A 13,051-nucleotide genomic window follows, 5' to 3' on the forward strand; every position below is an offset into this window, starting at 1 on the left:
TACAAACAATTTGCATAAAAGGGTAGGGTACTGGGAATTTCGATTTGATTTATGGCGTGTGACAAAACTTTACGCTATAATAACATAAAAATAAACGTAACTCAGGAAGTGGTCAAAGCTACAGCTTATCCAGCTCAAATGATTATTCTCTATGCGGAATTCATACTTCTATCAATGTGGAGGAACCGTGGGACAGTGGTTAGAGCACCGACTCACTATCGGAGGAATTTAAGATCGAGACTCCAACACGGTGTTGTGCCTTTGAGCAAAGCCTTTACTCCTCATTGCTCCATTTGGAAGTGGGTCATGAGCACCTTAACCTGTAATTTTGCTTTTGCCTATTGGATGATGGATAAAAGAACGATACGCATGATTTTACTAGTTCGTGCTTTCAAACAGAAAGTTTGCTGTTTGTAAACAGAATTAAGGCATTTGCAACCATGAAGATTCAAAGAAACAGATTGTCCCTGGCGCTCTATACGTTTTTCGAATGTAATGTTGTTTCGAATGTAATTCCACATGTTTTTTTCAATCGGTATGACTGAGCTTTCAAATACACTGCAACAAAAGGCGTTAATCCCCACAATCGAAACTGTGGAGAACACCAGTAGCAATTCACCAAGGGAACTGAATGTTGTATTGTAAACGACCTTTCAGGCACAAAGAGAGTCGTTTGACAATCACTTCCGTATAAGTAGTAAACAGAGTAGATAAAAGGGTAAGAAAAGGTAATAGTTGACTTTGCCGTGACCATTGCACCAGTTTCAATCCTCCTCTAATAACTAGTAGTTGTTACAGCATGTTTGTGACCTTTAAACTCAGAGCTGTAAAACTGGACTGAAAGCCCCACATTTTTGTAATATGACAAATACTGCTACGGAAGAAAGACATGGACCGAGCATTTTGAGTTGGTAAGTACGGTTTTGTTCTCGTGGCTTCAAACTTCAGCAAGCACCATTTTTGTCTCTTGTCTAAGCTATGGAATTATATGGATCTAATTTGACATGTTTCGGACGTGTGATAGTATGAATATGGTGAACACCATTAACCCTGCACAGACTTACCTTACTACACAAATATATTCTGTTTTAAGTTTTTACCGCCAGAGTTGACGACGCTGTTGACTTTTGCCAGGCGTATCAATATGTTACATTTCTACATTAGATTTTTAACGGTCAAATTGCTTTGTTCAATATCACTTAGCGAAGGTTGTCAACAACAAGCACGGCCGCCATTTTTGATTTCCACGAAATGTTATTGTATAGATATGTCAGCTGATGAAATGCCGATGGCAGTAACCAGACGCGTGGATAATCGGTTTGTCTTCGGGTTTTCTGCAGAATATTATGACAGTACGCCGCACTCTTTTGGTTAAATAAAGGAAAAATAACCAAGTGTTCTAAAGCCAGGAAACTATGCAGCTACGATACTAATTGTAGGCATACATGGGACGTTTACAGGGTCTAAATCGATGCCAACTTTGGTACGCTGCATAGCGGTGTCCTTAATGACCTGCTTACTGTATATTGACCCAAAATATATTCTACAAACAGATCGTTCGAACTCGTTTATTCACAGCAGCTAAGCACAATGAACATTACTTAACGTGCAGTATTTTGAACACAAGAATATCTCTCCCTTTTCTTCGTGCCACCAGTTGTTCCCTCTCCAGAATATAAATATTTTGGAGAGAACGTGACAAGGAAGAAGCACAAAATGGCCGCATGCGTACTGAGAGCCCCTTGACCTTTGATCAACCGTAAAAACCAAACCTACAAGCACACAAAGAACATGACATGCTGACATATTTTGATAAGAATTTGGGGCATGTAACACGTGAAGGACATGTAACTACAAGATCTATAGATACGCATGACAGCACATATTTTAAGAAAAGATATATTCAAAATTTTCTTGACTCATAAATTACTTTACATGTAGTATACTTTTCTGCATATTTATTCAAGAGCATTTAGTTCCGACTATGTTCTCTTAAAAGCAATTGTGTCAGTTAAATTATTGTACACTGTGAATAAACGGGGTTGACAGCCAAATCATGATGTAATTATGCATGCGATTGGTTCCAACTTCGGGACTTTTACACTGTAGCAGTTTACGGGGGGTTCAAAGTTCAATACTCTTCCGCAATAATCATTTCGACGTCATAGCAGAGCTAGCAGATTTCTGAAACGGTATGTAGTTTCGGTTCATGCAGGTTTTAGAGTCTACCGTAATTTTGACTTTTGAATTTGGCAGGTGAAATATGGAGTCGACTAAAGGCTTGCGAGACTACAATAGTATTTGATGAAAGGTAGCGCGAGATTTGCAGGTAATATTATCGCAATATGGTTGTCCGTATATTTCAGTTGTCTTTTCTTGCTACTAGATACCAGGTATAATATGGTACGGACTTCACCTCTGTAAATCGCCTAAACTTCAGTGAAGTAGTTTCAGTTTCGCCCTGTTTAAAATATCAACAACATAGTTTTATTTCTACGTGATGATTTTCCCGGAGCGTTGATGTACTTATGAAAATGCACTAAAATCCCCGTACGGTGAAGCTGCGGCATTCTCAGACCTTCCATTGGGTTTGCAAAAAAGAGTACAAGTAATGTTATAAATGGAAACATGGTATGTTTACAGTTTCGATTTTTTATTGTCTTCATTTAATTTTTCCTATAATCCGTGACAATTGTAAAGCTTCGAGTAACGGCGTCCTTACTTGACCCTTGCAAACCGAAGCGCACTTTGACCTTATAAATTGTTGTTCGCAAAATACTGTTGTGTTACTCCATAGATTGTACCTGATGTCTATAGTTGCTCGATATTCAAAAACGGGAGGTATGTTCTGTTTCGCACTGCGTGATTGTCACAGTCCTACTTCATAATGAGTCATTTTAGCCACGACGACATCGATGAACAAACAATAGAAAGCTGCCACAAGGCGTGTACACTTCACAAACACAATGGCGACATAGGTGACCTTCGGGCACATGCTAAATCTGACGAATACAGAGATCACAATATAGGGGTTCTTAACAACAGCGTGCGATGCCATTATATCTTAATTACTTAAGGATAGATAGTAACAAGGTGTTCCAGAGTTTTAATAATTTTATCGCATATTCTTTAAGGAGTAATTCTCAACCCTGATTTCGGATTAGTCCATGCTGACATTGAGTACTTACAGGGTGTTAGTCGTTTCTTTTACATTGACATTTTATCAAGTTAGCCATTTTACATAAAGCTGATAAGTGACCTTAATGATTGGGAGAAAAATTCAGAACAGTGATATGCGAAACCGAAACAAACACCTATGACCCCAAAGGTTTCGGTTGTAACCAATGCAATGAAGTTAAAACGTGTGATTTCTATAAACCATCGAGTAGTTCATGCATATTTTTTCTACGCCCATACATGCATTTCCATGCGCATCCTCAACCTCTGCTGGTAGATCTTAACTATTTACACGTACCACGTGCTGACCATATATGGACAATAGGTTCACAACGATTCTGAAAACAAATGAGCGGGAATATAACCTTACTCCAGATTTGACTACGCCATCACAACATTCCTGAATGGTAATAGCTTCATCAGTATTGAAACCTGTCATACTCTGTTTACATCTTTTACCATTCTAACGATGGTAAAGACGGTAAAAGAATAAATATGAATCTACCCTGTGATTAAATGTCATCCGTTGTTATGTATGGTTTCAAAATCAAAGTTTTTAAAGCTTCCTCATACCTTATTCGACTAAACTATGAATGACTGTCAGATTAATGCATTCCAACCGTCTTTCTCAGAGGCCCTCAACTTTCTGCCAAGACGCCAATCATAATGGGAACGTTTCCTGTGTGCACATAAACATGACTGATGAAAATAACGTCTATTACTTAAACAGAATACTTGTTTCTGAAGAAAAAACTTGTGCCCGAGCTTATTCTTTTTTGTTGTTATTCTTTCTGTAGATTTTTGTGGGTTTATATGTACCGTAAGAGGTTCAGCAAATTGGCACTTTTACAGTTTATTGAGACAGGTTGAAGAACATCCTATTATCTGCATAAAACTGTAATAGCGATGGCATTCGACTTTAATATATGGTCAAAGAGGCCAAGCTTACCCAGGCAACAGTCGAAAAATTGGAGACAGAGGACCTTACAACAGCCGAGGCTCTAGAGACCTTATCTGAGGAAGACATAACGTCACTTGGGTTAACGATTGGACAGCGAAATTTGTTAAAGAAAGAGGTCGAGAAGCTGAAGCGACGTAAGGCGAGTTCTGACAACACTGATAGCGTTGAAGCAATGGACGAAGGCGATGAATCCGAGCCGAGTTCAACTCCTGGTAAGCAGAGCAAACGTCATATAGATTGCCACACAAGCAAATACTTAAACATTATGAACAATTTATTTAGGGTGACTCAATGCAACCTAAGAACGCAAAAGCAGTAACTGACAACACCAAGTCATAAAGACAGTGAGAATTAGCTTTTCAAGGACAATGTCAGTAATCAGAGACGAAACCTTACAAAACAGTTGGTTTGCAACATGATCACATTCTTCGTACCGGTTTAGAAAAACAAACATGCAGAGAAATATTTAAGAGTAGAGTATTGTTAGGCAATGACTCACCTCTATTTTAAAAACAATAGTAGCGTAACGTTCGGGGAATATTTTCATAACCTTTAATCCATAAAACAGAAAAATTTTCTTCCTATTCTCCCTTTTAATGATCGTGACAAACAGCATTAGTCTTCAAAATACAACGCATTGTATACTCTACGGATTTTTTCTGTTTAAAAATATATCTTAGTTCATACTAAAATTTCCCAGTTAACAATACCATTTCACATTGCACCATATACATACCGTTTAGGAGAAATTGCCCATACAGCATTCAATCATGATTTGGGGAACAGAGACGAAAATGTAGTTTATGGTCAGATGGAAAATCCTATTAGTGAATCTTTAAAAGATAACATAATTTTGGTTAATTTCCCATCATCGTTAAATTGTCACTTTGAAAACATGGGATCAGGTAAAAAGAGTCTAAAGAGAAGCATATTGAGTATAATGTTAATGTGATCAATGTTACGGTAATATTTTAAGATATAACAGGTCGGCATATGTTTTCATACTTCGTCAAATGAAACTTTCTCATTTCTCGTCAGGGCTAACTTTAAGTATTCATACTAACAATTAAGACTAAAATCAGGCACCACTTACAAATTGTTAAAAGTTAACATAACGTGGCGTTTAAAACTCAGATGGTAGCCCATCCATATCTCTTTTAGCAATGCTTGCAGGGAAACAAGGACAGGCTAACAAAGTTATTTAATTTCCCGTCTATATCAACATCAACAGCATTTGTACAGTATCAAATGTCTAATTACAAATCTCTTGAACTGCAATCTATGTGATCAACTCCAATACTCGCGATTTACACTGAGTTACGCAATAATTCTTCTGTTTGCGGTCTGAGAATATAACAAACTCAGTTATTTACGGATGTAAAGTAACGTACATATTCTGTTGCATTTACAGATATGCCTACGAGTACCCATGGTGAAAATGAAACAAGCAAACGTCAGAAACAAGGTAATACATATTGCACACCTGTAATCATGTTTTTATTGGCTGTTAAGGTAAAGAATCTCTACAACAGATGGTAGAATAGTATGTGAATAACGTGCAGAATCAAACAAAGTGATGTTTTCAGAGTCAACACTTAAATTACTATTATTATAGAATTTATTTCGGACTCAATGTCCGTATTACAGGGGAAAAATCTGATGATAAATATACGCAGTTTGGTTAAAATTTGACAATTCATACGTTGCTTCGACTTCACTTTCTTATGAACTATAGTCTTTCATATTCTTATTCTCATTTCAGTTCAACCAAGAAAGCTGTACTTATTTTAAATGACGAGTGGGGAACTTCAAAGGGCGGGATTTCTACAGTCAATCGACAGTTGCACAACAGGCAAAGGATGCTGGTTTTGACGTCCACGTCACAACTTTAGAAGAACCGTCCAGGGAGAACTTGTTAGATGCTGAAGAAAAACAGATCAAACTTATTACAGCGATTAAAAAAGGATCTACGAAGAAAACTCTTGACTGCATAAATATTACCCACAAGACGTATTTTCCAAAATTGAAAGAAAACAATTTTGAGGTCATAATTGGCCACATACAAATAACGTCGAAGGGCGCTACCAAAGTCAAAGATGAACGACTAAAAACATGCAGAGTGTTTCAGTTCGCTCACACCATTCCAGAGGACACCGTTTTCAAAGACGGCGCAAATCCGAAGACAATTGAAGAAAAAGAACAAAATATCATAGAGCTCGCGAAGCATGCAGCCGTGATCTTCTCCGTTGGCCCTCGTATATACAACCATTATGACGGCAAGTTCCGTAGACTTAGTAATGTTGTACACAGGCAGTACATTCCATATCCTGACAAGGGTTTCTTCGATTTACAAATCAAGCTACCAGAACCAAACCATCCCGTGCGAATCCTGACTGTCGGTCGCGTCGATGGAGTTGCACATCTTAAAGGATATGACATCATGGCCGAAGCCCTGAGTAAAGTCTGTGAGTTTTACACTGCTGTAGCATGCCTTTGCCGAAATGGGATATCAGAGGAATTCCTGAAGACAAACACGTAGAAAGCAGAAATTTTATCGACAGGTACAAGAGATCGAAATTTCTCCAGTACATCCTTCACCCGTATGGTACACAGAAGGAGATAATGGAAGATCTGAAGCAAAGTCATCTCTTCATCATGCCATCGAGGAGTGAACCCTTTGGCATGGTTGGTATGGAAGCCATCGCAGCCGGACTTCCTGTCCTCGTCACCAGACACTCGGGTCTCGCAGATTTCATCGAAGATCACTTCAATATTGATGCCGAGAGAATGGTTGTAGACGTGGGGCTGAACGACTATGCCCGTGAGGACGATGTCGATATTTGGCGGAAGCGTATCATGGACGCTCTGAACAGCAAAAATATTCAGAGTACGTTCAGTAAAGCTACAGAAATAAAAAAGAAACTGAAACCTTTAAGTGCGATAACTGACACACACGAAGAATTTCAAAACATGCTTCAGGGAAACTGAGTGAATAGACTTGAAACGAGACTAAATTCGTATTACCTATTTTGGACACATTAAAGAAGACAACTCGAAAATTAAGCGACAAATATAATGATATACATAGTTTTTGCATGGAAATATAAACATTGTTTTAAATGTCCCAAAAACACTGCGACACCAATTTTTACGGAGCACATCAACATCAAACACCAGTTCATACGGAGCACGACCGTCAACGTATATTTGATATAACTGGTATGTGTGAGTGACACATTATTTTTCTCTCTCAGACTGGTTTGTTTGTTGCTAATAAAAATTCGCGATGGCATAAAAGTGGAGTTACTGCAAGTGTAAAAAAAATAGATCCATGTTAACATTTTTCATTAATATCGACTTTTTATCAGATGTTGCATATCTGTCATTTTCTATAAAAGGAGGCCATGCTGAAAATACTTGCAAGCTTATATCTGGCAAAAGAAACATGAAGGACACTTTCTCTCTTGTCACAGAAGTAGAATCATGAAAAGTATGTTTATCAAATGAAACAATGGACGTAAATTAGCAACGAACTGAGCATTTTGGTCCCACGTCAGTTGAATTTCAGTTTTAATTCTCTTTGTATATCAAGCATTTTCACCGTGTACTTTTGAAAGGGTAAAACCAACGTTAAATCAACATGCAGCTTTGAGGTGAGTTCAGAAAACGACTTTTATATTAAATTTGTATAGTAACTGTAGCTTCGCAAACATTATTCCTAAGTAACATAGTCCTGCCATAGGAAAAGGGGCCATAGTATAACCGTGTATCCGCATTGCTTGTCATAAACGTATGTTGACATGCATGCACGTAACACGTATAACGCGCTGAGGTCATTGTCTCATTAACTTCCAACCACACATGGCATCAATCAAATCAGACATGTGATATTGTTCAATGGGAAGAACGTTTCTCCTTAAACTTCAAATGGAGTGAGGAATCTATATAAGGACTTCGAACATCACTTTTCTTCTTTAAAAAATAACAAACAAACAAACAAACAATACTTGAGTAAAATGCGCAACTAGGCAAATGTTCCGACTCTCAAACTTTTACAATATTCTTTTCGCCTTTCACTTGTGGGAGCTCATTTTGAAGTTCATGGAATAAATAAAGTTTTCACAAATAAAGTTTTCACACACATGAATATATCAAAACATCTTTCAAAGTCTTTAAATTGTAATAGGTACTCCAAATATCTGTTTTATTCTCTACACAGTACTATCTCCACAAGACTATGATTGTTTTTTCAGCTTCGTATTTGTGCTATTCCTTTATGAAATTTATTAGTTTTTCTGATCTTTTCGTCACTGTGATTTGTGGTCCATATGCATACAAATATTGATTGTTAACAAGACAAAGAGAAGAACGCGATACAATGGCACTCTAACATTTACAATATGTACCTTGTTATACAGGTAATCCCCCCATGACCTGAGTTTAATTAGTCTGGGACATTCTTAAGGTCATTCTCCTCAATGACCTTGAATTTAATTGGTCATGTTTAGAACTTTCTGGAAATTTCCCATTCTCTGGGAGTGAAGATATTTTAGAATAGTAATCAGCATATATCAATAGAAGTTCTAGACTGTACTTATATTCTCTGTATAGAATCATTGAGTATAAATAGAGGACAGCACAGTTTTTCATTCAGACATTTGGGATTTCAATTAAAGACTTTGGCATCACTCAAGCAGAGTTAATTTCAAGACTTTTCAAGACCTTCACAGCCACGCTGGATTTATTCTGTGGACTATGCACGGACCAACCTCAAGCCTGCAAGTCGAAGGACTTCGCACTTCATCGGTCTGTCTGACTCAACTCTGGATTTTTTACTTTTACAGTTTGCACTTTATCCCTTGACTTAGTGATTTATTTTCTTTCGTAATAAATGTTATTTCCATGAAAATCGCTGACTTCACCGTTTTTGTTCTCACGTAATAGTCTGAAGAAACCGTATTCGGCTGTCAATATACAGGACTCATCGATGACCTGGCATGCGTTTAAAAGCATCATGCGATTGTCCAGCTTTGTACGATATTTTGTATACAGAGAGAGAAAACTACTAATCAGAACATCTTACTCTGGTTATAATAAAGCGAAAGATAAGTTAGAAATCATGTAACAACGAGATACACAAAGAAAATTGTTGTCCGTCATCTGTACTCTTTAGATTTGCATAACGGGAAAATAGTTGACATTTCTCATGATTATTTTTCATTCTATACCATTATGTAAAATAATTGCATTTATTTATAAGTACGTTGAAAATAAGATATGAGCCTCTCAAAGCAACAAAGGAGGACAGATTAAATCGAGTCCGGAAAAAACTCACGCGTTAACAATAACATTGCCATATGTACACAAACTAGCTTTGTCGACAGGTTGGACAATCACAATAGGAATTCCAATATAACTGTGCGATCTTCTACTAGGGAAAATAGTGTTTAAATTAATAAATTGTTCATCATTTTGTTTGAAATAAGCATTAAGTGTCCTCTTCGTTTCCCTAAAACATGTGAAAACACAGTGATACACTTACAGCAAAACGCATGGAGTACAATGTGCTGTGTGATCATGCATGCCAACTGAACGTTAATGCACATCAGAATCACCTTCTCAACTATACGTTGAGACTGTTACAAACAAACTGCATTAAAGGGTAGGGTACTGGGAATGTCATGGAGTGCTACAAAAATTTACGCTATAATAACATAAAAAATAATCATAAGTGAGGAAGTGGTCAAAGCTACAGCTTAACGAGCTCAAAGGATTATTCTCTATGCGGAATTCATACTTTTATCAATGTGGAGGAACCGTGGGGCAGTGGTTAGAGTACCGACTCACTATCGGAGGATGTTGAGATCGAGACTCCAGCACGGTGTTGAGCCGTTGAGCAAGCCTTTACTCCTCATTGCTCCATTTGGAAGTGGGTTATGGGCACCCTATCCTTTAATTTGGCTTTTGCCTCTTGGATGATGGATAAAACAAAGATACGCATGATTTTACTAGTTCGTGCTTTCAAACAGAAAGTTTGCTGTTTTCAAAGAGAATTAAGGCATTTGCTACCATGGTGATTCAAAGAAACAGACTGTTCCTGGCGCTCTGTAGCAGTGCACTGCAACGTTGTTTCGATTGATATTCAAAATGTTAGTTCAATCGGCATGACTGAGCTTTCAAATAACTGCAACAAAAAGGCGTCAATCCCCACAATCGAAACTGTGCAGAACACCAGTAGCAATTCACCAAGGGAATTGAATGTTGTATTGTAAACGTACTTGTATTGTAAACGGCCTTTCAGGCACAAAAGAGCCGTTTCACAATCATTTCCGTATAAGTAGTAAACAGAGTAGATAATAGGTAAGAAAAGGTATTGGTTGACTTTGCCGTGACCATTACACCAGTTTCAATCCTCCTCTAATAACTGGTAGTGGGTACAGCATGTTTGTGACCTTTAAACTCATAGCTGTAAAACTGGACGGAAAGCCCCACATTTTTGTAGTATGACAAATACTGCTGCGGAAGAAAGATATGGACCGAGCATTTTGAGTTGGTAAGTACATTTCTGTTCTCGTGGCTTCAAACTGCAGCCAGCACCATTTCTGTCTCTTGTCTAAGCTATGGAATCATATGGATCTAATTTGACATGTTTCGGACGTGTGATAGTATGAATATGGTGGACACCATTAAGCCTATACAGACTTACCTCACTACACAAATATATCCTGTTTTTTAAGTTTGTACCGTCCGTGTTGACGACACTTTTGATTTTTGCCAGGAGTATGAATATGTTTTACATTAGATTTTTAACGGTGAAATTGCTTTGTGCACAATCGCTTAGCGAAGGTTGACAACAACAAGCACAGCCGCCATGTTTGATTTCCACGAAATGCTATTGGATAGATGTCAGCTGATCAAATGCCGATGGCAGTAACTAGACGTGAGAATAATCAGTTTGTCTTCGGTTTTTCTGCAGAATATTATGACCGTACGCCTCATTCTTTTGGTTAAATAAAGGACGAATAACCAAGTAAGTCTGAAAACTATGCAGCTGCGATACTAATTGTAAGCATACACGGGACATTTGCAGGGGCTAAATCGATGGCAACTTTGGTTCGCAGTATAGCGGTGTCCTTAATGACCTGCTTACAGTATATTGACCCAAAATGTATTCTACATACAGATCGTTCGAACTCGTTTACTCACAGCAGCTAAGCACAATGAACATTACGTGCAGGATTTTGAACACAAGAATATCTCACCCTTTTCTTCGTGCCACCAATTGTTCCTTCTCCAGAATATAAATATCCTGGAGAGGACGTGACAAGAAAGAAGCACAAAATGGCCGCATTGAGAGCCCCTTGACCTTTGATCAACCGTATAAGCCAAAACTACAAGCACACAGAGAGCATGACATGCTGACATATTTTGGTAAGAATTTGGGGCATGTCACACTTGAAGGACATGTAACTACAAGATCTGCGTATACGCATGACAGCACATCTTTAATAAGAGACAAATTCAAAATTTTCTTGACTCATAAATTACTTTACATGTAGTATACTTTTCTGCATATTTATTCAAGAGCATTTAGTTCCGACTATGTTCTCCTTTAAGGCAATTGTGTCAGTTAAATTATTGTACACTGTGAATAAACGGGGTTGACAGCCAAATCATGATGTAATTATGCATGCGATTGGTTCCAACTTCGGGACTTTACACTGTAGCAGTTTATGGGGTCAAAGTTCAAATATTCTTCCGCAATAATCATTTCGACGTCATAGCAGAGCAAGCAGATTTCTGAAACGGTATGTAGTTTCGATTCATGCAGTTTTTAGAGTCTACCCTATTTTTGACTTTTTGAATTTGGCAGTTTAAATATGGAGTCGACTAAAGGCTTGCGAGACTATTATAGTATTTGATGAAAGGTAGCGCGAGATTTGCAGGTAATATTATCGCAATATGGTTGTTCGTATTTTTCAGTTGTCGTTTCTGGCTACTAGATACCAGGTATAATATGTTAGCTTTGGTACGGACTTCACCTCTGTAAATCGCCTAAACTTCAGTGAAGTATTTTCAGTTTCGCCGTGTTTAAAATATCAACAACATAGTTTTATCTCTACGTAATGATTATTGAGCAGCGTTGACGTACTGTCACAATGCACTAAAATCCCCGAACGGTGAAGCTGCGGCGTTCCACATTCTCAAACCTTGCATGGGATTTGCAAAAAAGAGTATGAGTATGATGTTATAAATTGAAATATGGTATGTTTACAGTTTCAATTTTTTATTGTCTTCATTTAATTTTTCCTATAATCCGTGACAATTGTGAAGCTTCGAGTAATGGCGTCCTTACTTGACCCTTGAAAGCCGAAGCGCACTTTGACCTTATAAATTGTTGTTCGCAAAATACTGTTGTGTTACTCCATAGATTGTACCTGATGTCTATAGTTGCTCGATATTCAAAAACGGGCTGTTCTGTTTCGCACTGCGTGATAGTCACAGTCCTACGTCATAATGTGTCATGTTAGCCATGACGGCATCGATGAACAAACAACAGAAAGCTGCTACAAGGCTGTACGCTTAACGGAAACAATGGCGGCACAGGTGTTCTTCGGGCAGACGCTAAATTTGACTGAAACAGAGATCACAATTATAGGGGTCTGAGCAACAGCGTACGGTGCCATTATATCTTAATCACTTAGGGATAGATAGTAACAAGCTGTTCCAGTGCTTTAACAATTCTATCACATATTCTTAAAGGAGTAATTCTCAACCCTGATTTCGGATTAGTCCATGTTGACATTGAGTACTTACAGGTTGTTAGTCGTTTCTTTGACATTGACATTTTTATCAAGTTAGCCAATTTATATAAAGCTGATAAGTGACCTTAATGATTGGGAGAAAAATTCA

General features: G+C 37.8%; 1 protein-coding gene across 3 annotated transcripts in view; it reads left to right on the plus strand.

The window, feature by feature from the left end:
* The window catches only part of LOC139120660 (uncharacterized), a 60,126-nt gene that overhangs the window by 40,203 nt on the left and 6,872 nt on the right, over window positions 1-13,051 (plus strand). The window contains exons 3-4 of one of the 3 annotated variants that reach the window (XM_070685196.1): window positions 4,321-4,350; window positions 5,550-5,603. Coding sequence is in view for 1 of the 3 variants with exons in the window: in XM_070685204.1 (XP_070541305.1) it covers window positions 4,104-4,350; window positions 5,550-5,603 (301 nt within the window). In the remaining 2 variants the exon portion in view is untranslated. Of the gene's footprint in view, window positions 1-4,037; window positions 4,351-5,549; window positions 5,604-13,051 lie in introns of those variants that run through there. The other 2 variants (XM_070685204.1, XM_070685189.1) reach the window with 2 other exon arrangements.

Source organism: Ptychodera flava, chromosome 2 (assembly GCF_041260155.1).
Source record: "Ptychodera flava strain L36383 chromosome 2, AS_Pfla_20210202, whole genome shotgun sequence".
NCBI lineage: Eukaryota > Metazoa > Hemichordata > Enteropneusta > Ptychoderidae > Ptychodera > Ptychodera flava.